Source organism: Papaver somniferum, chromosome 3 (genome assembly GCF_003573695.1).
Source record: "Papaver somniferum cultivar HN1 chromosome 3, ASM357369v1, whole genome shotgun sequence".
Lineage (NCBI taxonomy): Eukaryota > Viridiplantae > Streptophyta > Magnoliopsida > Ranunculales > Papaveraceae > Papaver > Papaver somniferum.
Window position 1 is genome coordinate 211,334,368 of NC_039360.1, and position 24,161 is coordinate 211,358,528.

Sequence of the window (24,161 nt, forward strand, 5' to 3'; positions counted from 1 at the left end):
ATGGATCAAAATCGACGCCTCTCTCAACTTTGCCACCAAATGTTGTTTATTCCTTTTCATCTCGTCCTCAAACTTGTACTGCACCATTGTTGGAAGTGTATCAACCCAATCTACATCCTTTTCAAGTTGTTTGGCCAATCCCAAAATGGAGAAATGGCCATATACCCACACCTACATCCAAAATTAAGAAGGAAATGAAGCGACAAGATGAAAATTAAAGTAACTCACTGTAATGTTTGGCTTGAAATGGATTTAACCAACAAGCCGAACCCAACCAAGCTGAAGTCTCAGAAGAGAGTTCGGCTTGAAATTGAAATCAACAACAAGCCGAACCCTTTACTGATCCCACAGAAAATAAGCATTGTATAAAAAAAAGGATATTGGATTGTTGAGAATTACCCGAAGCATAGTAAAGTTCCCTCCAATGTTTGTACTTGTCAACTTAGAGGTCGTCGCAAGTTGTTCAAGAAGGTGAGCTAGAGCAGCGGTTCCCAAACGTACTTGTTAACGATATCAAGATCCCTTTACCAATATGAGATGATTGACATTCACCTTGTTTCCAGTAGGTCGGAGAAGATATCTCTGCCAAGAGCATAAAGCAAATATGCGGTTCCGGTTTGCTTCACTTTTATCTCATCCATTACCAGCTCCCCATTTTTTACTTTCTCTTTTGTGTTCCCAAATTTGTCTCTCAAGTTAGTAAGCTTGATCTTCTTAAGCTTTTTGTTTGTCACACCTTCCTCTTGAACCAAGTCTACATCTTTAACGGAACGACAAAACTCGAGTTCAGTCTTGTAATCATCCCAACCAAAACATTAATTGTAAAACTTATATAGCTCCGTCCAACTCATATCATAATAGTCGGCATCCACGCTTCTAACCCTCACTTTAAGCCCCGTAATCTTGTTCGCGTCATCAGGAGTGATTTTCATCTCCCCAACGGTTAAGTGAAACGTATAAGTCTCAGGACAAAATCGCTCGGAGAAGGCGGAGATAGTCACTCTATCACATTCCTTATGTTCATGTTCAATCAAAGGCCATAAAGCAGATGATTGTACGTAAGCAACCACCTCGGGAACCTCTTCGGACAATTTCCATGCCGCTGCCCTCTGGTGTCTCAATACTCGGACGACATCGTTGTGATCAGGAGTCTCATATATTCTCTTTGCCTAAGATTCGGCGTAACCGATCAACACATTTCCTCCATCTTCTGGAAGAACATGGGGAAAACCATCATCTCGAGCTGGGATTATGTTATCCTTATGAGGAATGTGCAAACTTGTTACCCAGGGTTGAGCAAGCTTCTTCTCTTTCCGAGGTTTTGGTTGATGTTGAGGTTCTTCATTAATATGACCACCATCACCCTCTCTTTCTTTTTCTTCTTCTTTTTGTATCTCTAGTAGTGATTCACGAATTTGTAACGAGGCATCTTTGTCACCTCCTCTGTCTCCGACTCCCAATTTTTTGTGACCTCCTCCTCGAGGATCGTGAGTTTTAGAATTAGAAGGAGTAACCTCCATCTTCTTCCTCTTTTTAACTTTGTTATTCCTAAAACAAGTATAAAACTTGATTAATATATTGAAAGTTGGTGAACTAACACAAGTCTATGTTTGTAAGAGATAGCCAATTACATGGTTCGGCTACCTCGTAATACCTATTATGAGACGAACCCAATAAACATCAGTGGACATTGAATCACAGTAACTTGTTAGGCTTATAATGGAAATATAAGAACAAGCCGAACCTAAAAACCTATATACATAGAATAGGGTTCGGCTACCCCGAAATACCCAATATGAGCCGAACCCATTAACTCTCATTTGACTGTCAATTACAGAGGGTAGTTCGGCTTATAATGGAAATATCATAACCAGACGAACCTATACCTTGTCCATATATATTATAAACTAGATGAATAGGGTTCGGCTCAATCTCAATACTATCGAATAAGCCGAGCAACAATTGTAACTCCTAATTGTGACTAGGTTCGGCGTAAATTGCGTATGATATTTCAAGCCGAACTGTTCATATTCACTTTCAGGCTGAAATTATAAAAAACATTTCGGCTCAAATCGCAACCTAGTTTTGCGTCGAACCCTCCTCTGTAACCGTCAAAAACCTTAATTTTTTTTCTTCAGAACTAACCCTATTGAATCGATGAAAAACAACAAATAAGAGATTGGGTTTGTAGAACTTACTTGCGTATCCTCATTTCCGGAGTTAGTGCTTCAATTGGTTGATTTTGTGGTTCAATTTCAGTTTTTACTCCTTCATCTTCATTTGGTTATTCTTCATCAATTGATGGATTATAAGACGATATTGAATGCCTACTCATTGACTTTTCCTTTTTACGAACCATTATAGTTGAGTTTAATCGACGATTAAATTTTCGCGGCGATGATTTTTTTTTTTGGATGAGTTCGGCTATAATAGGGTAGAGAGGAAGAAGAAGAGATTATGTTTGTGAAATTGATTTAAAATTTTGAAAGATGATTTTAGGTTTTTATATTAAAGATAGTAATTAAAACAGTTTGAGGGTATATAGGCAATTGAACAACCCAAGGGATACCCCTTATAAGGGTACCCTAGATGAGATTTTATTGGTTAGTATACTCTGAAAGTTTTAGGTATGCCCTAAAATATGGTTCAGTTTTAGATTTCGGGTTGAAGAAACTTCATCTTCTTTCATATGGTAGGTGCTCTCTTATCATCCCATTAACCCATTCACGTCCATATAACATGCTCTCTTTGTCCATAGAAAACCCTAATTTGGTCTTACGAAACTAAATTTCCGAAAAAACCTTATAAAAAGCTAACGCGGAGCGAATATTACCAGCAACCAACCATAAGGGTTTGCTACTTTTATATTTGCATACATATATAAAATGTGTAGGTTTTATATGAAGTCATTTATGTTTGTTTTATTTCTTCACTATATATTTTAATTTAAATAAATTCATTGGATTATCCGTATCCAATCCGTTCATCCGTGCATCCAATGGGTGCAAATCCTTTGGATGTTGGATTGTAATGCGGATGCCAAATCTCAAATTCGTAAGGAATTGGATTGGATGCGGATGAGGCAAAAACCGGTCCATACCGGCCCATGCTCACCCCTAGAACTTCCAGGTAGATTTCAGGTTGAAGAAAATTCTTCTTCATTGGTATGGGTAGGTACTTTCTTATCCGCCCAATAACCATTCAGCCCAGTACCTATTCACCAAGTGTCCATATAGCAAACCCTAATTTGGTCCTACGAAACTAAATTTCCAAAAAATCCTTATAAAGAGCTTACGCAAGGTGGATGTTACCAGCAGCCAACCATTAGGGTTTGCTACTTCCTCCTCTCTACTCAGTTTTTCACTGATTTCAAGAGTTTATTTCTAGATTTTGTTTCTTGTTGAAGTAGATGCATAGTTCTAGTTTGTTATTTCCTAAGTAGTGATGTTTATTTCTGAAATTCCTTGTAAAGAGAAGCCGATTAAAACACGGCTCTATATCTGAGTCAACAGCAGGTGTCTTTTCAATGGCAATAACCTGACTGCCGCTTAGAGCCAACATTGATTTAATCTAACCAGAGTAAGATTGTTTGGAATTCACTTATATGTTCCAAGCCACAATATCTGGCTACATCTATTAATCGGTTTCATTTTTACCGAGTTCTTGTTTGGGTTTAGTCTAATGAGGTCTAAGTTAGTGTTGTTTTGATCAAAAGCAGCTTTGAGATGGCATTATGGTCATTGATTCAGATAACGGGGATTTGTATGTAAATAGATAACAGATTACCTTTTACATAGTGCCAATAAACATTAGATGGTGCCCAGTTTTGTGAATGACACCCTTCAAATTTACAGCAGCTACATTCTCATTTTTGGTTTGGTGATCAATTAATTAATCCTGTTTCGTTGTATTGGTAATGCAGATTTCTCAAAATCTAGTGTCTAGTATTTTATTTATTGTTCAATTGTAAGTGAAGGATAATTTGTGATGTTGGGATGATGAAAAAAATCGAAATCAGTCGGATTCACATTGATTTTTATTAATATGATCATACAACCAGCTACTTCTGACTAACATCAACAAGTATCCGAGTTATCTTATATTTTTGCTCTGCTCAATGGATTTTATTCATTTTAAAATCCTTTGTTTTCTTAGTTTCAGGTTTTAGTGTTTTATTTGTCCTTCCATTGTAAGTGAAGGAGAACTTCTGATGTTGGGATGATGAAAAAGATAGAAATCAGTCGGATTCACATTGATTTTTATTAATATGATCATACAACCGGCTACTTCTGACTAACATCAATAAGTTTCTTTTTATAGAAAATCATGATTCTCATATTTTATTGTTGGTGAATTGCTATAGTTCTTTTTGACAATGTATTCAGCTTTTTGAGATTCATTTCTTTCTTAGATAAGTGTGAATATTTTAAGATTGGGTACAATGTGAGTGTTCAAGTACTCTCTATTGTTGATGGTTGATCTTTTGGTGCTTGCAAGTTGAATTTTTTTCTTTGTTTGATATGTTGTTGGTGACAATTTTTCTTCCTTGTATTGTGGGTAATTTCAGTCTCGTTATTGTTGAGATAGATTCTATGTACAGAATCTGAACCCATTGCACTTGATCAGTCAGGTTATACATGTTTGGAGTTGCGTACTCTAATTTTTCTTAGTTTGTCATGCATTCTCAAATTTAAATGATTCAATTCAACACTATGCTCAAATTTAGTATTAGTAATCTTTATTCTCACTCTCCCTTCAATAGTTTTTACACTCATTTGTGATAATCGTTAATAGATTATCATATATTAATGCATTTGTAAGACCAGGACTTTCTGTTGAAATAGGAATCATTTGCAAACCCTGAATTTGGCTTTACTTGTCCATCTTGTTTTCATTTTTTCCAGTTATGCTGAATCTGTGCTACATTGTACCAAGATTAGGGTCTATGGTTTCATATCCATAAATCCTTAATTTTGATTTGCCATTGTGGCTGTAGCTATATTAATGAAAAAAGAAGTTTACTGGCCGGTTGTTGTGAGATTTTTCTCTTTAATCGACATATCTGCTTACCGAACTTCTCACAAATCCTACAAACCAAAAACTAAATATTTATTTTTCTCTTTATGTAAGGTTGTTGTAAGAACCTAAATCAGTACTTGGTAATTTAATTTCTGATCCCTGTAGAAGGGAAGTAGGGAGAGATGGCATGGGAATCTCCATTTTGGAGACCCTTCTTGAACAGCAAATTTCATCATCTAAGCAATTTGCATAAGTTTAACCTATAGCTTCTATTGTAGTTGACGCTAGATTTCTCCTGTTTCCTCTTCTTTTTATGGTGTTGGATTTATGTTGTAGTTGGTAGCCAATTTGCAGAGCAAAGTCGTCTAAATTATTAATGACGTGACATTTGCATTGAAGGTTGGCAATAATAAAAACCGATTCTCCGTGCCTATCATAATTTCAGTTTTGAATAAGGCCTCGAACAAGTCGTGACATTTATAGTTATAATGATTATTACTACATTTGAGTACCTAAAGTCGATATGTCCGAGTGGTTAAGGAGACAGACTTGAAATCTGTTGGGCTTCGCCAGCGCAGGTTCGAACCCTGCTGTCGACGAAATCATTATTTTTAACTTCAACTGATAGCTTTTATTATTAGTTGACACTAGCAGTTTTGCTTTCTGTTTACATATACATTTGATATATTAATGAATGAATGAAGCTGCAGTAGATTTTGTGTAGTGTTTGCTTGATATCTAAACCTGATGAGAAAAAGCAGGGATTTGTTGCCTTATTGTGAACATATCTCTCGTTGATGTCAGGGAAATTGTAGTGAGTCATTGTTATTGGGTGAACTTCTTTAAATCACTTTATTAACAGAAAGTTCAGTAAATGATGATACATTACTTAAATTTTGGTTACATTGCTTGATTTGTCTAAATTCTCTTTGGTTTTGATAGAAGTCTCTAGAACAGAAATTTGGTTGTTTAGTAGGTAGGTATACAATAACACATACAAGATTACACACACACATGGAGTACTATCTAAACTTTCTTAGTTTTGCATATGTACTTTAGTTGTGAAGGCATTTTCTGAAAGTGTCTGCAATCTGACATGTGGAAACCGTGGCCATCTGATATGATGAAGACCTAACCCAGGTGATTATTTTTGGAAATCCTGATTTGGAACTGATAGCTTCTACCCTAGTTTACACTAAATTTCTCCGGTTTTGTTTTCTGTTAACAATTATGTTGTAGTAGCCGATAATGATGTGTCATTATGTTTGTAACTAATAGCTTCTATTGTAATTTACACTGGATTTCTCTGGTTTTGTTTATCTGTAGCCAATTTGCAGAGCAAAGTCGTCCAAATTATTAATGACGTGACATTTGCATTGAAGGTTGGCAATAATAAAAATCGATTCTCCGTGCCTATCATAATTTCAGTTTTGAATAAGGCCTCGAACAAGTTGATATATTTCTATCTATTGCATTTTTCTGTTCAGTCTTGTCATGAATTGATTTCTCATGTATTTCCTTATAATGATTATTACTTCATTTGAGACCAAAAATCGATATGTCCGAGTGGTTAAGGAGACAGACTTGAAATCTGTTGGGCTTTGCCCGTGCAGGTTCGAACTATGCTGTCGACGAAATCATAATTTTGAACTGATAGCTTCTTTTCTAGTTTACACACTAGATTTCTCCGGTTTTGTTTTCTGTTTACGGTTTTATGTTGTAGTAGCCGATGATGACGTGTCATTATGTTTGTAACTGATAGCTTCTATTGTAGTTTACTCTGGATTTCTCTGGTTATTGTTATCTGTAGCCAATTTGCAGAGCAAAGTCGTCCAAATTAGTAATGACGTGACATTTGCATTGAAGGTTGGCAATAATGAAAACCGATTCTCCGTGCCTATCATAATTTCAGTTTTGAATAAGGCCTCGAACAAGTCGTGACATTTATAGTTATAATGATTATTACTACATTTGAGTACCTAAAGTCGATATGTCCGAGTGGTTAAGGAGTCAGACTTGAAATCTGTTGGGCTTCGCCAGCGCAGGTTCGAACCCTGCTGTCGACGAAATCATTATTTTTAACTTCAACTGATAGCTTTTATTATTAGTTGACACTAGCAGTTTTGCTTTCTGTTTACATATACATTTGATATATTAATGAATGAATGAAGCTGCAGTAGATTTTGTGTAGTGTTTGCTTGATATCTAAACCTGATGAGAAAAAGCAGGGATTTGTTGCCTTATTGTGAACATATCTCTCGTTGATGTCAGGGAAATTGTAGTGAGTCATTGTTATTGGGTGAACTTCTTTAAATCACTTTATTAACAGAAAGTTCAGTAAATGATGATACATTACTTAAATTTTGGTTACATTGCTTGATTTGTCTAAATTCTCTTTGGTTTTGATAGAAGTCTCTAGAACAGAAATTTGGTTGTTTAGTAGGTAGGTATACAATAACACATACAAGATTACACACACACATGGAGTACTATCTAAACTTTCTTAGTTTTGCATATGTACTTTAGTTGTGAAGGCATTTTCTGAAAGTGTCTGCAATCTGACATGTGGAAACCGTGGCCATCTGATATGATGAAGACCTAGCCCAGGTGATTATTTTTGGAAATCCTGATTTGGAACTGATAGCTTCTACCCCTCCGGTTTTGTTTTCTGTTAACAATTATGTTGTAGTAGCCGATAATGATGTGTCATTATGTTTGTAACTAATAGCTTCTATTGTAATTTACACTGGATTTCTCTGGTTTTGTTATCTGTAGCCAATTTGCAGAGCAAAGTCGTCCAAATTATTAATGACGTGACATTTGCATTGAAGGTTGGCAATAATAAAAATCGATTCTCCGTGCCTATCATAATTTCAGTTTTGAATAAGGCCTCGAACAAGTTGATATATTTCTATCTATTGCATTTTTCTGTTCAGTCTTGTCATGAATTGATTTCTCATGTATTTCCTTATAATGATTATTACTTCATTTGAGACCAAAAATCGATATGTCCGAGTGGTTAAGGAGACAGACTTGAAATCTGTTGGGCTTTGCCCGTGCAGGTTCGAACCATGCTGTCGACGAAATCATAATTTTGAACTGATAGCTTCTTTTCTAGTTTACACACTAGATTTCTCCGGTTTTGTTTTCTGTTTACGGTTTTATGTTGTAGTAGCCGATGATGACGTGTCATTATGTTTGTAACTGATAGCTTCTATTGTAGTTTACTCTGGATTTCTCTGGTTTTGTTATCTGTAGCCAATTTGCAGAGCAAAGTCGTCCAAATTAGTAATGATGTGACATTTGCATTGAAGGTTGGCAATAATAAAAATGGATTCTCCGTGCCTTTCAAAATTTCAGTTTTGAATAAGGCCTCGAACAAGTCGATACATTTCTGTCTATTGCATAATCCTGTTTAAGTCTATCCATTTCTTTCTATTGCATTTTTCTGTTCAATCTTTCATGAATTGGTTTCTCATGCATTTCCTTTTTTTGCTGAACTTTTCTCATATATTTCCTTATAATGATTTTTACTACATTTGAGTACCAAAAGTCGCTATGTCCGGGTGGTTAAGGAGACAAACTTGAAATCTGTTGGGCTTCGCCCGTGCAGGTTCAAATTTTGCTGTCGACGAATTCATAATCGTTAACTGATAACTTCTATTGTATAGTTTACACTACACTAGATTTCTCCTGTTTTGTTTTCTGTTTACGGTGTTTGATTTTCGTTGTAGTTTATTAGCCAATTTGCAGAGCAAGGCCGACCAAATTAATAATGACGTGACATTTGCATTGAAGGTTGGCAATAATAAAAATCGATTCTCCGTGCCTATCATAATTTCAGTTTTGAATAAGGCCTCGAACAAGTCGATATATTTCTTTCTATTGCATTTTTCTGTTCAATCTATCATGAATTGATTTCTCTTGTATTTCCTTAGAATGATTATTTCTACATTTGAGTACCAAAGGTCGATATGTCCGAGTGGTTAAGGAGACAGACTTGAAATCTGTTGGGCTTCGCCCGCGCAGGTTCGAACCCTGCTGTCGACGAAATCATGATTTTGAACTGATAGCTTCTTTTCTAGTTTACACTAGATTTCCGGTTTTGTTTTCTGTTTACGGTTTTATGTTGTAGTAGCCGATGATGACATGTCATTATGTTTGTAACTGATAGCTTCTATTGTAGTTTACTCTGGATTTCTCTGGTGTTTGATTTACGTTGTAGTTTATTAGCCAATTTGCAGAGCAAGGCCGTCCAAATTAATAATGACGTGACATTTGCATTGAAGGTTGGCAATAATAAAAATCGATTCTCCGTGCCTTTCAAAATTTCAGTTTTGAATAAGGCCTCGAACAAGTCGATACATTTCTGTCTATTGCATAATCCTGTTTAAGTCGATCCATTTCTTTCTATTGCATTTTTCTGTTCAATCTTTCATGAATTGGTTTCTCATGCATTTCCTTTTTTTGCTGAACTTTTCTCATATATTTCCTTATAATGATTTTTACTACATTTGAGTACCAAAAGTCGCTATGTCCGGGTGGTTAAGGAGACAAACTTGAAATCTGTTGGGCTTCGCCTGTGCAGGTTCAAATTCTGCTGTCGATGAATTCATAATTGTTAACTGATAACTTCTATTGTATAGGAAATTAGATGTCTGGAGGGTTACAGGTGCTGCAGTCAAGAACTTGAGCTTAAGGCTGAGATAGAGATGAAGGCTCTGAGTGTAATGTGTTGAAGTGAATTAGATGTATGTTAGGACAGGTTCATTACAGGTGAAGCTCCAGAATGAGAATTGAAGCTGCTGTGAAATGAAAGTAGGTGTTGTTGTTGCAGCTGAGCTGCATTACAGTGGGTTTAAGGTTGTGAGCTCAGTCTTGAACCTGAGATGGTGCTGTGCCTAGTCTGTGGTTCTTGAGTACAAGCTGAAGCTTATATGGATGGTGGAGATATTGTGCAGTTTTAAAGCCAAGAGAACTGGTTCTGGTGGTTGTGTTACTGAAGGCTGCGGCTTCGCCCGCGCAGGTTCGAACCCTGCTGTCGACGTAATCATGATTTTTAACTGATTTGCTTCTATTGTAATACACTCTCGATTTCTCAGGTTTTGTATTCTTTTCGTTCTCCGTGCCTTCCATAATTCAGTTTGAAAAAGGCCTCGAACAAGTCTTTGATTGCATTTTTCTCTTCAACCTCTCATGAATTGATTTCTCATGGACTTCCTTGTGATAATTATTATTACGTTTGACGGGTTGAGTATCTAAAGTCATATGTCCGAGTAGTTAAGGAGACGGACTTGAAATTATAATTTTGTTTTGTTGGTTGACGTAATCATAAATTTCTCAGTAGTTCATTGTTTTGTTGGTATGTTTTAGGAATTTTATAAATTGCTCGTGGTTTCATCATGGGAAAGCTTGTTGAAATTGTATGAGAAAGATGCAATGGCCTGGTTTTTTTGTCATCTAAAGCTGGCTCATTTAGAACCACTAAAAGCTACCAAGAACTAAAAGATTTATTTGGTTGATTGATTTGTTTTCTTGTTCTGTGTGCATATTATGAAGTAAGAATCGTAGGTTAAACCAATTACATTATGGTTTAGAAGTTGATAGAGATTAGAGAATAATTAGTTTAAGATTATGAATTCATAATCAATCCAACACTGGAAAAAAATAGGGAGGTTAGTAATTCGTATTTAGTACTACTACTACATATATGTCAACTAGAATAGAAATTAGGACGGAGAACTTAGACTTACTCATTTCTGATGGACGTGGTTTCAAATTTAAGCTAATGTGTAGCCTTCCGTTCTTTCTAGTTTTGGTTATTCCTTTGCACCCTAACGTTTACATGATTTATGCTATCACCAGATCTCGGTAAATTTCTGTCCTTCCTTTAGACGTGGAGAACCCTAAATGGAGAAAGTAGTGGACCAGCTAAATCACCAGATCTTGGTAAGTTTAGTTTAAAAACCCAATTAACAATGAGTTACTTTGTATTGCTTATCCTCAAAACAGAGAGGTTTCAATTGAAGGATATTCAAATCCCTAGCTTGCCTGTTGCAAGGGATATGATATGAATCAAGTTGAAGGTCTAGTTTGTGACACGCTCTACAGTTGTTGAAGTATGTGCTGATGCACCTTACTCACATCTGTAGCCGATGTTATTAATAGAGGCTAGTCATAATCCAGAATGGGGGAGATCAGATTTTACTGTCTAAAATGTAGCCGAGAAATTGGCTTGATTATTATGTTAGCTTGCTTTAGACATGTCTAGACATGATAACATTTTCGTAAAAAGTAGTTCTGGAATGGTAAATTGTTAATGATTCATTTATGCGTATCTGAATCTTTCATTTACAGAGTGCTGCCATTGTAAATTGGTAGGTGTTTCATGTAAAAATATCTGAATGCCTTGATGTTTTTTTTTTTTTTTGGGTAAGAAGGATTTTTTATTAACAAAAGACTACGCCTTGATGTTCAAATAAAGGGAATCAATTTATGTATAAATGTATAAGAGTATACATACCACATGAATAGTCAATTAAAAATTACATAAAATCCAATCCGAATGAACAAAATAAAGTTGAAAACAGAAAAACAGAACACTTTTTATGACCTCATAGTGGATGGCACCTTAAGAACGCAGCACTGAATTAGCCACCCTTTGTTCTTGACTGACCTTCTGTCTCTTGCAAGGATATAACTGTTTCAAAAGCTCCTGCAAGAGCTAACACCTTGTTCTTCTTTTTCTCTACAAGTTTACTTGCAGTTTCTTCAATTACATCATTATAAGCCTGAGTTTCTTTCTTCCCTTTTGCATCTTGAGTGTCCCTCTCTTTAAATTTCAGCTTTTGTGGTGTTGCCACATCTTGTGCTTCTAGTTCCAACTCCTTTGTTTGTTTGAACTTCATTTTAAAAGGCTTATTGTCTTCACTATTTTCTCCATTGGAACCTGCAAGTTTCTCATGAATTGTTGGCTTCACTGTTGTCTCATCTTCACCTTCTTCTACATTGGGTTCGGGTTCAACTTGTTCACCAGATTCAGTCTCTTGGTTATTCTGGATCTGGTTATTTGGGGATTCCTCGATATCCTTGTTATCAACCATGTCTTGTTCGTCCTTCTCTTCATCTTCATGTTGGTTTTCTTTCGGGACTTGCTCTATTGTTCTCTCTTGTGCTTCTTCAATTTGGGCTGCAGGTGTTACTAATTCTTCTTGTTCTTGTTCCTCTAACTTTGGTGTATCTGAAATTGTTTCGTTCTCCATGCCTATATTCGTGGGTGAGTCAGAGTACTCAACATGGTGATCAATTAGTACTTGATCATGATCAGGAGGAATTTCGAAAGGAATTTCTTCCTCGTCTTTAACCTTCAATATCTCTTGTTCAGCTACCTCGTGCTCCAATATCACTTTATCTTCTTGTTCGACTTTGAAATGACTTGGTGTTTCTGTAGTTTCAGGACTAGTTGGAGCTGTATTGGAACCAACCGATGGAGCAGGACTGGATCTACTAGTCCTAGAACTGGTACTGCTGGAGCTCCGTCTTAGGGTCCTTGTTTTTGCGGGTGCTGGCTGAACAGGTTTTACAGTTCGAAGTGTTTTTGCCGATGATGTTCTCTCGAAGACGGGTTTTGAAGAAATGGAGGTTCTCTCTGCTACAGGTTTTGGAGAAATGATTTTTCTCTCCAAGATGGGTCTTTGCGAAATGACAGTTTTTGGCGTGGGAGATGAAACCTTAATGGGTGTTTTCTCTTTTGAAGAATTTGATGATAGAGTTCTTTGAAGTGTTGCAGGTGATGGAGGTTTATCAAAAGATTTTCTTCTTAAGAATTTAGGATGACTCGTATCGCCCGTAGCTGGTTTCTTTGCATGTTGAAGCTTGCAATTGCCACTAGTTTCTTTAGATGAACTCAATGTATGCTTGAGATAGTTCGGTGTCGATTTATCTGATAAAGTCCCATGAACCTTATCAGGAGAAGTTGGAATTGATGATTTATTTGCGAGTCTCGATGTTCTCCCATGGGTAGTTTCATGGTTTGAAGGGGATGATGATGAACCAATCTTCTCCTTTCCATGAGAAGTGTCTTTTGGTTTTGTAGCCATTTGCGAATACTGAACGAGAACCTACACAAAACCAGAGAGAATAGTAATTGCTACTAGAGATTCATCTAATATGCACAAATTCGATTATCTATAATTCAGGTATGCCAAAAACAAGTAAGAAAAACATATAAACAACCAAGATCAAAGTCAGAAAATTCATGAATAAGAAAAACACAAGTTCAGGGAAGAGCAAACATCCAAAATCTTAAGAGAATGTGAATAAAGCATTACCTTGAATGAATTTGGGTGTTAATAAATCAATTGTTTTCCTTTGATGGAAATATATGATTGAAACTTAACAAATTTTTTGAGGATTGAAAGATTGTTTTAGCATTGAAATTGAAGGAATTAGAGAAGAGGAGTGGTAGAGAGGTTAGTTTTTGGTTTGAAGGTCTAGTTGTTTGCACGTTATTAGGGGTGTCTCTGTGTTGGTGGTCACAAACTTTCATTTCAAAAATAAGACAGACCAATTTGAGTAAGGTGGTTGACCTGGTCAAAATTAAACTCCCTATTTTTTCTCTTTTAAGGTAATTTTGAACCACATGTAATTCAAGTAACAACTGGGTTTCAGTTTATTACCAGATTTCAGTTATTTCTTTCATACACCATGTTGACGCCCGTAGACCATTGTGACTTTGAAATCAACTTTTGCCATGAATTACTTTTGATCTTTGACAGTTGCCAACTTAAGATAGCAATCATTTATGCTAAGATTGACCGGAGGAATTCGGCGAGAGAGTTGGATCCTATTTTAGCCCACTACAATACTCTTATATCATAACAACTGAAATGACTTCCGAATCACCATTAGACTTTCTATCGAGTTTTTGTTTAGTTATTACTCTAGAATCCTTCCATTATCTTGTCATTTGTAACCCGTACTTAATTTTAATTGCACAATAGCATGCAACCTAGCTAGTAACTAAAAAAGTAAATTACTTAATCAAGGTTGCTCAAGTTTCTTAGATCATATTTGTAAGATTTTGTTAGAACATCAGAGTTATTGTCAGGTAAAATGGGTGTATTGTAGCTGTGTGAATTGAATGGCACTATCTCCTTTGGTCTGCAATTTAAGAGAGCTTCAACACTGCAATTACAGGCCTACTCAGATGCTGACTGGGCTGGTGACATGTCAGATAGAAGATCCACTGGTGGTATGGCTATTTTTCTGGGTCCCAATTTGATTTCTTGGTGCTCTAGAAAACAGAAAACTGTTTCTAGATCAAGCACAGAGGCTGAGTACCGTGCTTTAGCTGATGCAACATCTGAGATTGTGTGGGTTCAATCTCTTCTTACTGAGTTGCGGTTTTCTATGCCTAGAGTCCCAGTTTTGTGGTGTGACACCATGGGAGCTACATACCTTACAACTAATCCTGTTTTTCACAATAGAATGAAGCATATTGAAATTGCTTTTCATTATGTGCGTGAACTTGTAGCTGCAAAGGCATTGGATGTTCATTTCATGTGTACGCAAGACCAAATCGCTGATATTTTCACTAAGGCACTCTCCACAACTCGTTTCTCTACTATGCGACTCAGGCTCAGTGTCATTGGTTTTTCCAGACCCTGATCTTGCGGGGGGTGTTAGAATATCAGAGTTATTGTTAGGTAAAATGGGTATATTGTAAATGTGTGAATTGAGTGTGTGAAATGTGTATGAAAACTTGTGTGAGTAAAGCGTGTAAGGTAACTGTCAGGTGGCTGTTTTGTGTACGTTGTGTACCGGCCAATCCTGTAACAGTTAAAAGTCTTTAAATATCTCAGTGGTTGTTCTGATATAATCAATTAGAGAAAGTGAAATCAAATTCTGTAACAAATTCAAAAACCTAAAGAAGATTGTCTAACTACATCTATCTTCTCAACAGTTTTATTGGTCACATTATATAATGGTCTTTGTAATGGTGTTGATGGAGTTGTAACGGTACAATTAGGTGTTTCTACCAAAAGTTTTATTATCAGAAAAGGTTATAAGACCTTTCTTATACGTCATTAGCCAATTGAAAGGTGTTCGGCTGCCTTATATACGTTACGTTTCTGTCATTTGACTTCTAGAATATTATTTTAAGGTGTTTTATTAGGTGATTAGGTCAGGTGAAAGTTCATTTTTGTTGATCGAGCAAGACAATAATGATATTTTGTTAGATCATGCCACAGTTCATTCAACCAGAATAACTGTTTATCTTAAGGGCCTATTGTGTATCTGTTTTCTCCTTTATAATCAACAAGCATGGTGCAAAGGGCAATTGGCCAAACTAAAAATCCAATCCTTTTGACCCTGAAAGTATTAAAGGCGATTTTTTTATTCCCAACCCATAGACACGGTTATGGGATGTCCAAATTTCAGGAGATTACCTAAGTGCCCTTACACAATCGATAGTTTAGTATAGACTTTTTGGCTACCGATTGTTAAAGTATAAAACTCGAAATGAAACTTGTGGCCATTAGCAAGGTAGATAGGTGAAGTTCATAAATAACTTCATAAACAGCCGATTACTCTGACCAATCTCGAAAATTTTGCCAACTTATTAATCAGACGTTTGGTGAAGTTCGTATACTACCACTTATTGTAGTTCTCAAATTCAAAGAAAAATAAAGATTTTGGCAAAAACAAAATTTGAGGAAAATCGTAGGTTAAGTTAACTTATTAACCTACCGATTATAGTAGTTCCCAAATTCGAAAAATTAGAGATTTCGGCAAAAACAAAATTTGGGGCAACTTTATAATCGGAAGTTAGATTAACTTATTAACTTACCGATTATTGTAGTTCCCAAATTTGAAAAATCAGAGATTTCGGCAAAAACAAAATTTGGAGAAACTTTATAATCGGTAGATAATGAACATCACGAGACTACCGTTTGTACAATAGGTGGATAATAAATATCACGAGTGTACCGGTTGTGAAAATAGAAAAATGCAAAATTCCACTAGTTTTTGAAAATTTTGAATTTGGGGCTACTAGCACAATCGGTAGATAATGAACATCACCAGTCTACCAATTGTGAAAATAGAGAAACTCAAAATTCCATTGGTTTTTGAAAATTTGAATTTGGGGCTACTACCACAACCGGTAGATAATAAACATCACGAAACTACCGATTGTGCGTATCTATTTGAACAAAAAGGTATAATCGATTGATAAAGTATTTTATTATATACCGATTTTGAGACATTAATGGTGCTGAATGCATTTAATTATCTCTTTAATCAGTATTAAACCTTTTGACATGATATTCTTCACGATGTTTCTCACCTTCTTCTTCATGCCCATCCATGTTTGTTGTTGACTTAGATATTCTCCACAATTTTTTTTCTTTTCTTCTATTCTAAAATCTTAAAACTACAAAACTAAAACAATTTTCCTTTATATAATCTAAACTACCGATTGTAAACTAAACTACTGATTGTTCAGGGTAGAATCGACACTATAAAAAATGAGAGATAAAGGCTGGCTTCATTTTAGGTTTGGGTGACTCTATTTTTCCTTATTAGTCACCCCTAATTCTTTCCGGGTCGCCCCTAAAGATGCTAGGTTTAAAACCCTCTAACATCTAACAATAATTTTGACTTTCGCACATAAGATCCGTACGATTGGCATACCAAAAAAATTGGACCGGCGGAAACTCTTTCGGTGTGTGCATATGGGGGTGTAGACCAAAGTAATTAAAATCGTGTATCAGTATTGTATCAGTCGGGTCCGATATACCTATACAAAAGATAATATCGGTGATACATCATTGTTTGAGGGCAAAAACTGATTCTGCTGTTTTTGGTAAATTTGGGTGTGTTGATGAGAAACGAATTCAAACCCTAAACAAATGCACTGCACGGGTGTAGATGGGAAAAACGATTTGCTGGTTTTTACGGAATTGAGGAGATGACCGTGCGAAGACTCCTTAAACCGAGCAAATGCTCAAACTCACATAGAAGGGAGTGCAGAGACTTGAGTCAATTCGGTCTGTAGGACTCCGGCCTAAACCAAGACAATGGCCGTTCCAGAGTCAATTCGGTCACAAGAGAGGATGGGTTGATCTGTAAGAGGGAAACTGAGAAATGTGTGAGATTAACGGTGATCGAGATTATAGGTGTGTTGTGTATTCTGCGTAAGAAAGTTCTGAATGATTGAATTTACTCAGTTGAGAGTGATTGCTCACACGATGAGTTCGTGTAGACGAAAGATTGTCTGTATGAACTTGTCGAGAAATTCTTGTATGTTTCAATCAGGATTCAGAGGCCTTTTTATATTGCTGAATCGTAAACACCTTGATCCCATGAAGTGTGACAGTTGCTGGAATCAAAGAGTGGGGAAATGTGAAATCGTGTCAAAACCAGTTGCTCATCGTGAAGAGACTTGGTTGATTTTCCATCCACTTCTTTGCTAACTCCCCCAACTGATTGCACGACTTGCTCACATTCTCATCGTGTGCATGAACACACGTGCCGTAGACCTCCAGACCAAAACCCTAGTTAATATCCCCCATGTGACACGATTGACATCTCATGGTTGTGGAGTCAGTTCCTGACTTCATGGGACGATGAGTCCTTGTATTGCTGAGTCGAACGTGATTTGCAAATGTTATGAGACTCATGAATTGAACATGTCTGTCGAGACACATGTATCATTGCCAAATAAATGTTGATAACCTGAGCAAACTGTGATGCTGAATCGTTGAATATTGATAGTTGAACCAATATTCCTTAGTCTGAGCAAATATTGCTAGTATGAGCGACTGTTGCTCGTCTGATAAATTGTTGGTGGCAGGACCAAACCAAAAAATAATTTAAGATACTGACTGCTAGGCCGAGTATAATAATGAAAGTGTTGGTCATGGGATCAACGTAAAATTATTAGTATTTGAATCTACTCAGAATTACGTTTTCGCAGAGCTCTGGATTCGAAATCCTAATTTTGATCAATTGCTGATCAATTGATGATTTATTGAAAATCAACCACGGAGTGAAGGAGGGACCGGCTACATGGGATGATGATTCGACCATGTAAAGCCCAGATGCTCAAGTGAGCAAAAATACCAAAGTCTCTTGAAGACCAGTTGGTGAAAAGATGATTAAATGCTGATTTAATCATTTTTTTTAAAATAATGCTCGTGTGAGCGTTAGGTAATAAAACCTAATTATGGAGAGATGATGGACCGACCAAGAGGGCATGAGAACGACCCTTGGTGGTTGTGGGACCAGCTGATGGTCGTCTGAGCAAACTCCCAGTTGTTTGAGAAGAGTTTGGACCCGATATGAGCAATTGAGCAAATTAGGTCAAAATTATTAAAACATGCGGGACCGGCTATTTTCAAACCTTAGGGCCAGCCTTGGCCGGTAAAGGAGACATGCCCGCGTCACCATAATGTACGTGTCTCAGTCCTGAGAATTTCGATATTTTCCGATGCGCGTTTGAGCAACATTTTGAGAAAATATGAAGGGTTCAGGGTTTTGCCGAAACTGGGGAATCTTCATGAGATGATGAACAATAATTAATAAAATAGGGGATTTGCAAGGTGTGGGACCGGCCACGGCTAGGTCATGACCGGCCAACTAGCAAGCTCGGTCCCGCAACACCTTTCCCAATTTTATGTAATTTTGTGTATTTTCCTTGATGTGAGGGAAATATCATGAAACTGAGGAATTTCATGAAGTTAAGGAATTTCCATGAGATTATGGAAATAATAATAATAAAATAGGGAGTCATGAAGTGTGGGACCGACTATGGCCAAGGAATGGCCGGCCATCCAAAGAGCCCGTCCCAAGGCACTTTTCCCAAATTTATAATATTTTTCATGATTTTAGGGAAATATCATAAAATCAAGAGGTTTGTTGAAACCAAGGAATTTGTTGAAATCAAGGAGTTTCCATGAGATGAGGGAAACATAAAAAATAATAATAATAAAATAAGGGGCGTGTGGGACCGGCTAGGGCATGACCGGCCGACTAGGGCCCGGTCCCACGAGTTTCCCTAATTTTACATTATTTTCATGATTGAGGGAAATTTCATGAATTCAAGGAATTTTCATGGGATGAGGGAAATAATAATAAAATAATAAGGAATCATGAGGTGTGGGACCGGCCATGGCTAGGGCATGGCCGGCCGGCTAGTGAGTTCAGTCCCACGATATCTTTCCTAATTTATTATTATTTCTCTGATACGAGGAAACACCATGAGACTGGGGAGTTTTCTTGAGGTGAAGGAGATTTGCTCAAATGAAGGGATTTTCATGAGATCAGGGAAAATAATAGAAATATGATAAAATATAAAATTGGGCGTGAGATTGGCCACAGCACGACCGACCGGCCAATGGTTCCAGTCTCCCAGCGCCTCGATTAATATTTTATTATTTATTATTTTCTTCCTATTTTGCATAGGTTCATCGTTCCTTCGTGTTTTGGAATGCTCGTTTGTGCATTCAGGTGCTCGTTTGTACATTATTGCTGAGTACACTTACACCATTTTGGTCGGGGTTTACTCGAGAGCTGCTCAGATACCCGTACGTCAAATATTTATCACTAACCCATGGAATTATGCTGGGAAGAACCACAAAATGAAGTGACGAAATATTACGAAGGATCGTAGAATATTGTTGAATATTCGGTTAACGATTAGAGATAATTAATTGATGGCTCTATACTAGCAGGCATGCTGTCGAGGAACATTAATTATCTTAGAATTGAGAGATATGAGCTTGTTGAAACGTCATATTTCCTTTATATAGTCAGGGAAAACATTGTTGCATCCTGAAGACGTTGTTGCTCTATACTAGCAGGTAAGATGTCTAGGAGCCGTCCAATCATTCGATTCTATATAGAATTAATTAATGAAATTTCTCAGCATTTATGAGATATGCCGTTGCCTCAGCTGAGAGACTGCACATCCACATATACTCTGAGAGATAAAATTCCGAGTCAGAGATTCTTGTGGCACGAGCTTTCATGCTTTTGACGAGAGACATGAGTCTCAATACTCATCTGATTGCTGGATCAGGAGTACTACAATTATGGTTTTACGATTTTAACCCTTGTCGAAAATCCACCATCTGCATCGGGAGTACTTTTGAGTTCGAGAGATTAATCTGTGAGACTCTGGCCTAAACCAAGAAATGGCCGTTCCAGATTCAATTCGGTCACAAGGTGAAGGAGAAGGGTTGATCTTAGGTAGGGAAACAAAGAAGGTGTTTGAGATCAGAATGTTGAATTATGAAGGTGTGGCTGTTTATGACTTGTATCAGAATGTGGAACTGGCTTGCAGAATGTAAGCTATCAGTCCTTGGTGTTTTATGGATACTGTGTTGATAACACATGTGTTTTGATGAAATAGGTTGAAATCCTATTTATACAAGTCATTTAGCGCACGCCCTGATCTTGTAGGAAGTGGAGGTCAAGAAGTGGAGAAGTGGGGTTGTGTAAAGAGTGGTGATCACCACGTTTCCATTATGAGGGAGAACTGATCACGCATTCACTCACTGCTCCCATTGTTGTTAACCGTCCGTCTTTCCTGACACTTTCTCGTAGTGGGCGCGTTGCACGCCGCACGCTGTAAACCGCCAGACCAATACCCCAGTGAGTATCCCCAAGTTTGTGACATGTTTGATGTCTCGAGTAAATGGGTCAAGTCGTGGGACTTGCCGCTGAAAGCAGCACGTAGTGCTTTAGGTTAAATAACTAAGTTATTTGTGAAGCCGATATTCATGAAATACCGTATGTATTCGATGCACGTAAAGTATCGATTTTAAACAAGAAGCTCCAAATAATCGATGTGCATGGAGCATCGTTGTTTTAGAGCTCGATCGAATCAGTCACGGATTGAGCGTCTCAAAAGGAGCACAACCGCCCTTTTTCAGGGAGTTGGTGGGTGCTACGCACGCATCCCAAGGAGTGGCCGATCAGTTCCTATAGGAGAGTGGCGACTGGTAGCCATTCTAAAATCCTATCGGTCGATCCAAGTTAGATCTGGACCGCTTAAATCGGCTAGCCAAGCTGAGTGGCTGAGGTGATTTGCGGCAGTTAATGACTGCTGTTGAATTTCATGCAAGCAGGACAACTAGTTACATTTGGGCGACCGTTTGGGAACCTTATGGGCTAGTTGTTGATTGGACGATTGTCCCTCATGAAAGAAGAGTGGATGGTGATCACGAAGACATCTTGTTGGTCACCTGAAATCAAATCTAGACCGGTCAACTCGTCTGGCGAAGTTGGACGGAGGAGATGATTTGCGGCAGTTGCATACTGCCGTTAATGTAATTTTAGGGTTTAGGGGCCGTGCGACCAACCCTATTTTGGCTGATCGATTGAAAACGCTGGGCGTTGATTTGAGCAGGCCGACAACCCTATGCAAAGGCGGGACGTCAATGAACGCGCTGACATATTTTGTGTCGCATGGACTTGAATCTAAGCCACTTACTTTGGCTGGCAAAGATGGACGATCGTGATCGATTTGCGATAGTTGTATGATATCGCAACCCATATTAGGGTTTTAAAGTTGTGTGGCCATCCTACTTTGGGCCAACGATTTTGGGCGTCATCACCCTGTTAGAGAATATTCGATCGTTCAGCACAATAACCGAGCCGCTGGTGGACGTATCCGCATCCTACATGTTGAGTGAGATCGAATCTAGGTCTTCCGACTAGGCTAGCGAAGATGGGCGGCCATGATCGATTTGAGACAGTAACATGTTGCCGCAAACACAAATTAAGGTTTTTAAACGGCCACGTCCATCCTAGTTCGATCGAACGACTTGAAGCATTATGGTCTTGTCGCGGGTAGGTCGATCGACCAAGGGAGGAGTTGAGCCGCCAATGAACACATTGGTACTTCTTCGATCGTTCGAGATGTGATCTAGGACGTCCAACTAGGCTAGCGAAGTTGGACGGACACGATGGATTTTGAGACCGTTTTTGCCGGTCTTAGCTCGTTTGAGCTCGTTTTGCCAACCACGCGATCACCCACTTTGGGGTTAGCGTTCGACGATGTTGGAGTGTGTTAGATGGGGTCCGACCGGTTTGGGTATTAGTGGGCCCGCCGGTGGTCACCATGATGATCGCCTAGTTCTGCCAGGAGTAGGCTAGGCTTGCTGAATCCCGCGGCCAAATCGTATGGTCGTGATCATGTTTGAGTATGATATTAACAATCTATGTTTTCCTCAAGGAATTTAAGCGTGTTCGATCGATCTAACTTAAAAGTGCGTCGATACAAAATTCTCTTTGTCAGAGAGTGATACAGCCTATGTGAGTACTTCCATGCAGATCTCAGTACCGACACTTCGGGAGATTCATGCTAATCTACTGAGAGTGAACATTTAATCGTCATGTCATGTCAATATTGAGAGTTCGGCTGGGAACATAGCATAGGAAAATACTAGGCAAGTCATGCATTAGTGAATAATGCTGGTGGAAGATAAAATTCACAGAATATTTTCGGATTGCTATTGCACACACCATTCTGAGTAAATTTCATATATACAAATATATTGAATTGCTCAATACATATGTGAATGAAGAGGCTTAAGCACTCATTGCTTTTAAATGGCTTCTGTTCCTTTGCAGAATGACAGCGCATTAAATACAGGGTTTACGATTTTAGCCCTTGAACTAAAAACAACCATCAACAATCATCAAGACCAGAATTTTTAAATATTCACAAACATTTCAATTTAAAAAAAAAATTGTGCCATATGATGCATTAATTCTCATGATCAAAATCTTCACAGTACAAATTCAATCTCATTCCATTTTCTATCCCATATTTACTACTTCTATTTCAGATGACTATGTCACTGCTACTAACCTGGATTAGTGACGTAGAAGATAAAAACGTCAACAATAATGAATTCTTATTTAATAAATCTTCATAAGAAAGGGAATGAGCAATAAAGAGCCATATTTGTTTCAAGGATAAGAAACTCGCTAAAAAAAATGAAATAGTTGGAAATTTATTTACCGAATGGATTGAGTTTTCAAGGGTACAAAAGAAGGATATTATTAGGAGGAAGGGTATTGTGTACATATTTTAAGATCTATAATTTATTCTACCAAATTACCCTTGCCAATATTATCAGTGTATCGATGAATCCGATACATCTATTTGTACCGATCGATATGTGTGTTTTTATCATTCACTCCTTGTATCGCCGATATTTTAGATCATAAAGGTTTTTCCTGATACACGATAAAAAACCTATAGTATCGGCCGATACAACCGATATTGACAACCTTGATGCAGACATTGAAAAGGCGTGGGTCTAACAACACCATCCAATATTTCGCTTAGCAATCTGTATGGACAAACTCGAATATACTTTTAAGAGAATCTACAAGACTCAATAAATTAAAAGTATATCAACGAGTTTATATCTCTCTTCTTGATTTGATTTACTCAAGCAAGAACTGCGAGTTCTAATCAAATACAAGGAATAACTTGGATGGTACCCAAGACCAATATCCAAGGATCAATCAATGACAATCAACAACCAAAGGTTGGATTATTCTAACTGATGATTTAAACACACAACCTGTATTATTTCAATTATAAAGATAAAACAATATAATGCGGAAATTGAAATAACTTAGACACCAGAAATTTTTTTAACGAAGAAACCACAAATGCAGAAAAACCTCGGGACCTAGTCCAGATTGAACACACGCTGTATTAAGCCGCTACAGACACTAGCCTACTCGAAGCTAACTTCAGACTGGACTGTAGTTGAACCCCAATCAGTCTCCCACTGATCCAAGGTACAGTTATACTCCCTACGCCTCTGATCCCAGCAGGATACTGCGCACTTGATTCCCTTAGCGGATCTCACCCACAACTAAGAGTTTCTACGACCCAAAATCACAGACTTTGACAATAAACAAATCTGTCTCACACAGACAAGTCTATCAAAGGATCAATTTTTCTCCCACGGATAAACCCTAAAGGTTTTTTTCTGTCTTTTGATAATAATCAAGGTGAACAGGAACCAATTGATAATCCGATCTTATATTCCCGAAGAACAACCTAGAGCTATCAATCACCTCACAACAATCTTAATCGTATGGTAGCG

At 37.5% G+C, this 24,161-nt stretch overlaps 1 protein-coding gene and 16 non-coding genes across 17 annotated transcripts; 16 read left to right on the top strand and 1 right to left on the bottom strand.

Annotated features, from left to right (window-relative positions):
• Positions 1–3,989: 3,989 nt before the first annotated feature.
• LOC113362479 lies at positions 3,990–4,075 on the top strand. The gene has a single exon (XR_003365733.1). It is a non-coding gene; the product is annotated as a small nucleolar RNA R12 (small nucleolar RNA).
• Positions 4,076–4,212: 137 nt separating this feature from the next.
• LOC113362480 lies at positions 4,213–4,298 on the top strand. Its single transcript, XR_003365734.1, has one exon. It is a non-coding gene; the product is annotated as a small nucleolar RNA R12 (small nucleolar RNA).
• Positions 4,299–4,987: 689 nt separating this feature from the next.
• On the top strand, positions 4,988–5,086 carry LOC113362511. The gene has a single exon (XR_003365762.1). It is a non-coding gene; the product is annotated as a small nucleolar RNA snoR109 (small nucleolar RNA).
• A 286-nt stretch (positions 5,087–5,372) lies between these two features.
• LOC113362486 lies at positions 5,373–5,497 on the top strand. Its single transcript, XR_003365740.1, has one exon. It is a non-coding gene; the product is annotated as a small nucleolar RNA snoR86 (small nucleolar RNA).
• A 39-nt stretch (positions 5,498–5,536) lies between these two features.
• TRNAS-UGA lies at positions 5,537–5,618 on the top strand. Its single transcript has one exon. It is a non-coding gene; the product is annotated as a tRNA-Ser (tRNA).
• A 152-nt stretch (positions 5,619–5,770) lies between these two features.
• LOC113362517 lies at positions 5,771–5,907 on the top strand. Its single transcript, XR_003365767.1, has one exon. It is a non-coding gene; the product is annotated as a small nucleolar RNA snoR74 (small nucleolar RNA).
• A 448-nt stretch (positions 5,908–6,355) lies between these two features.
• Positions 6,356–6,480, top strand: LOC113362484. Its single transcript, XR_003365738.1, has one exon. It is a non-coding gene; the product is annotated as a small nucleolar RNA snoR86 (small nucleolar RNA).
• A 359-nt stretch (positions 6,481–6,839) lies between these two features.
• On the top strand, positions 6,840–6,964 carry LOC113362487. Its single transcript, XR_003365741.1, has one exon. It is a non-coding gene; the product is annotated as a small nucleolar RNA snoR86 (small nucleolar RNA).
• Positions 6,965–7,003: 39 nt separating this feature from the next.
• On the top strand, positions 7,004–7,085 carry TRNAS-UGA. Its single transcript has one exon. It is a non-coding gene; the product is annotated as a tRNA-Ser (tRNA).
• Positions 7,086–7,237: 152 nt separating this feature from the next.
• Positions 7,238–7,374, top strand: LOC113362518. Its single transcript, XR_003365768.1, has one exon. It is a non-coding gene; the product is annotated as a small nucleolar RNA snoR74 (small nucleolar RNA).
• Positions 7,375–7,804: 430 nt separating this feature from the next.
• On the top strand, positions 7,805–7,929 carry LOC113362485. Its single transcript, XR_003365739.1, has one exon. It is a non-coding gene; the product is annotated as a small nucleolar RNA snoR86 (small nucleolar RNA).
• Positions 7,930–8,020: 91 nt separating this feature from the next.
• TRNAS-UGA lies at positions 8,021–8,102 on the top strand. Its single transcript has one exon. It is a non-coding gene; the product is annotated as a tRNA-Ser (tRNA).
• A 185-nt stretch (positions 8,103–8,287) lies between these two features.
• LOC113362489 lies at positions 8,288–8,412 on the top strand. Its single transcript, XR_003365743.1, has one exon. It is a non-coding gene; the product is annotated as a small nucleolar RNA snoR86 (small nucleolar RNA).
• Positions 8,413–8,771: 359 nt separating this feature from the next.
• On the top strand, positions 8,772–8,896 carry LOC113362488. The gene has a single exon (XR_003365742.1). It is a non-coding gene; the product is annotated as a small nucleolar RNA snoR86 (small nucleolar RNA).
• Positions 8,897–8,987: 91 nt separating this feature from the next.
• On the top strand, positions 8,988–9,069 carry TRNAS-UGA. The gene has a single exon. It is a non-coding gene; the product is annotated as a tRNA-Ser (tRNA).
• Positions 9,070–9,262: 193 nt separating this feature from the next.
• On the top strand, positions 9,263–9,387 carry LOC113362483. Its single transcript, XR_003365737.1, has one exon. It is a non-coding gene; the product is annotated as a small nucleolar RNA snoR86 (small nucleolar RNA).
• Positions 9,388–11,492: 2,105 nt separating this feature from the next.
• LOC113358558 (microtubule-associated protein RP/EB family member 1-like) lies at positions 11,493–13,527 on the bottom strand. The gene is made up of 2 exons (XM_026602157.1): positions 13,350–13,527; positions 11,493–13,139 (listed from the first exon to the last, which is right to left on the bottom strand). Exon 2 carries the CDS (start codon positions 13,116–13,118, stop codon positions 11,670–11,672), a length of 1,449 nt encoding a protein of 482 aa, XP_026457942.1. The 5' UTR covers positions 13,119–13,139; positions 13,350–13,527; the 3' UTR covers positions 11,493–11,669.
• Between the last annotated feature and the right edge of the window lie 10,634 nt (positions 13,528–24,161).

Excerpts from the sequence above, each read along its gene's own strand:
- LOC113358558 (XM_026602157.1), bottom strand. The coding sequence starts at position 13,118 with ATGGCTACAAAACCAAAAGACACTTCTCATGGAAAGGAGAAGATTGGT.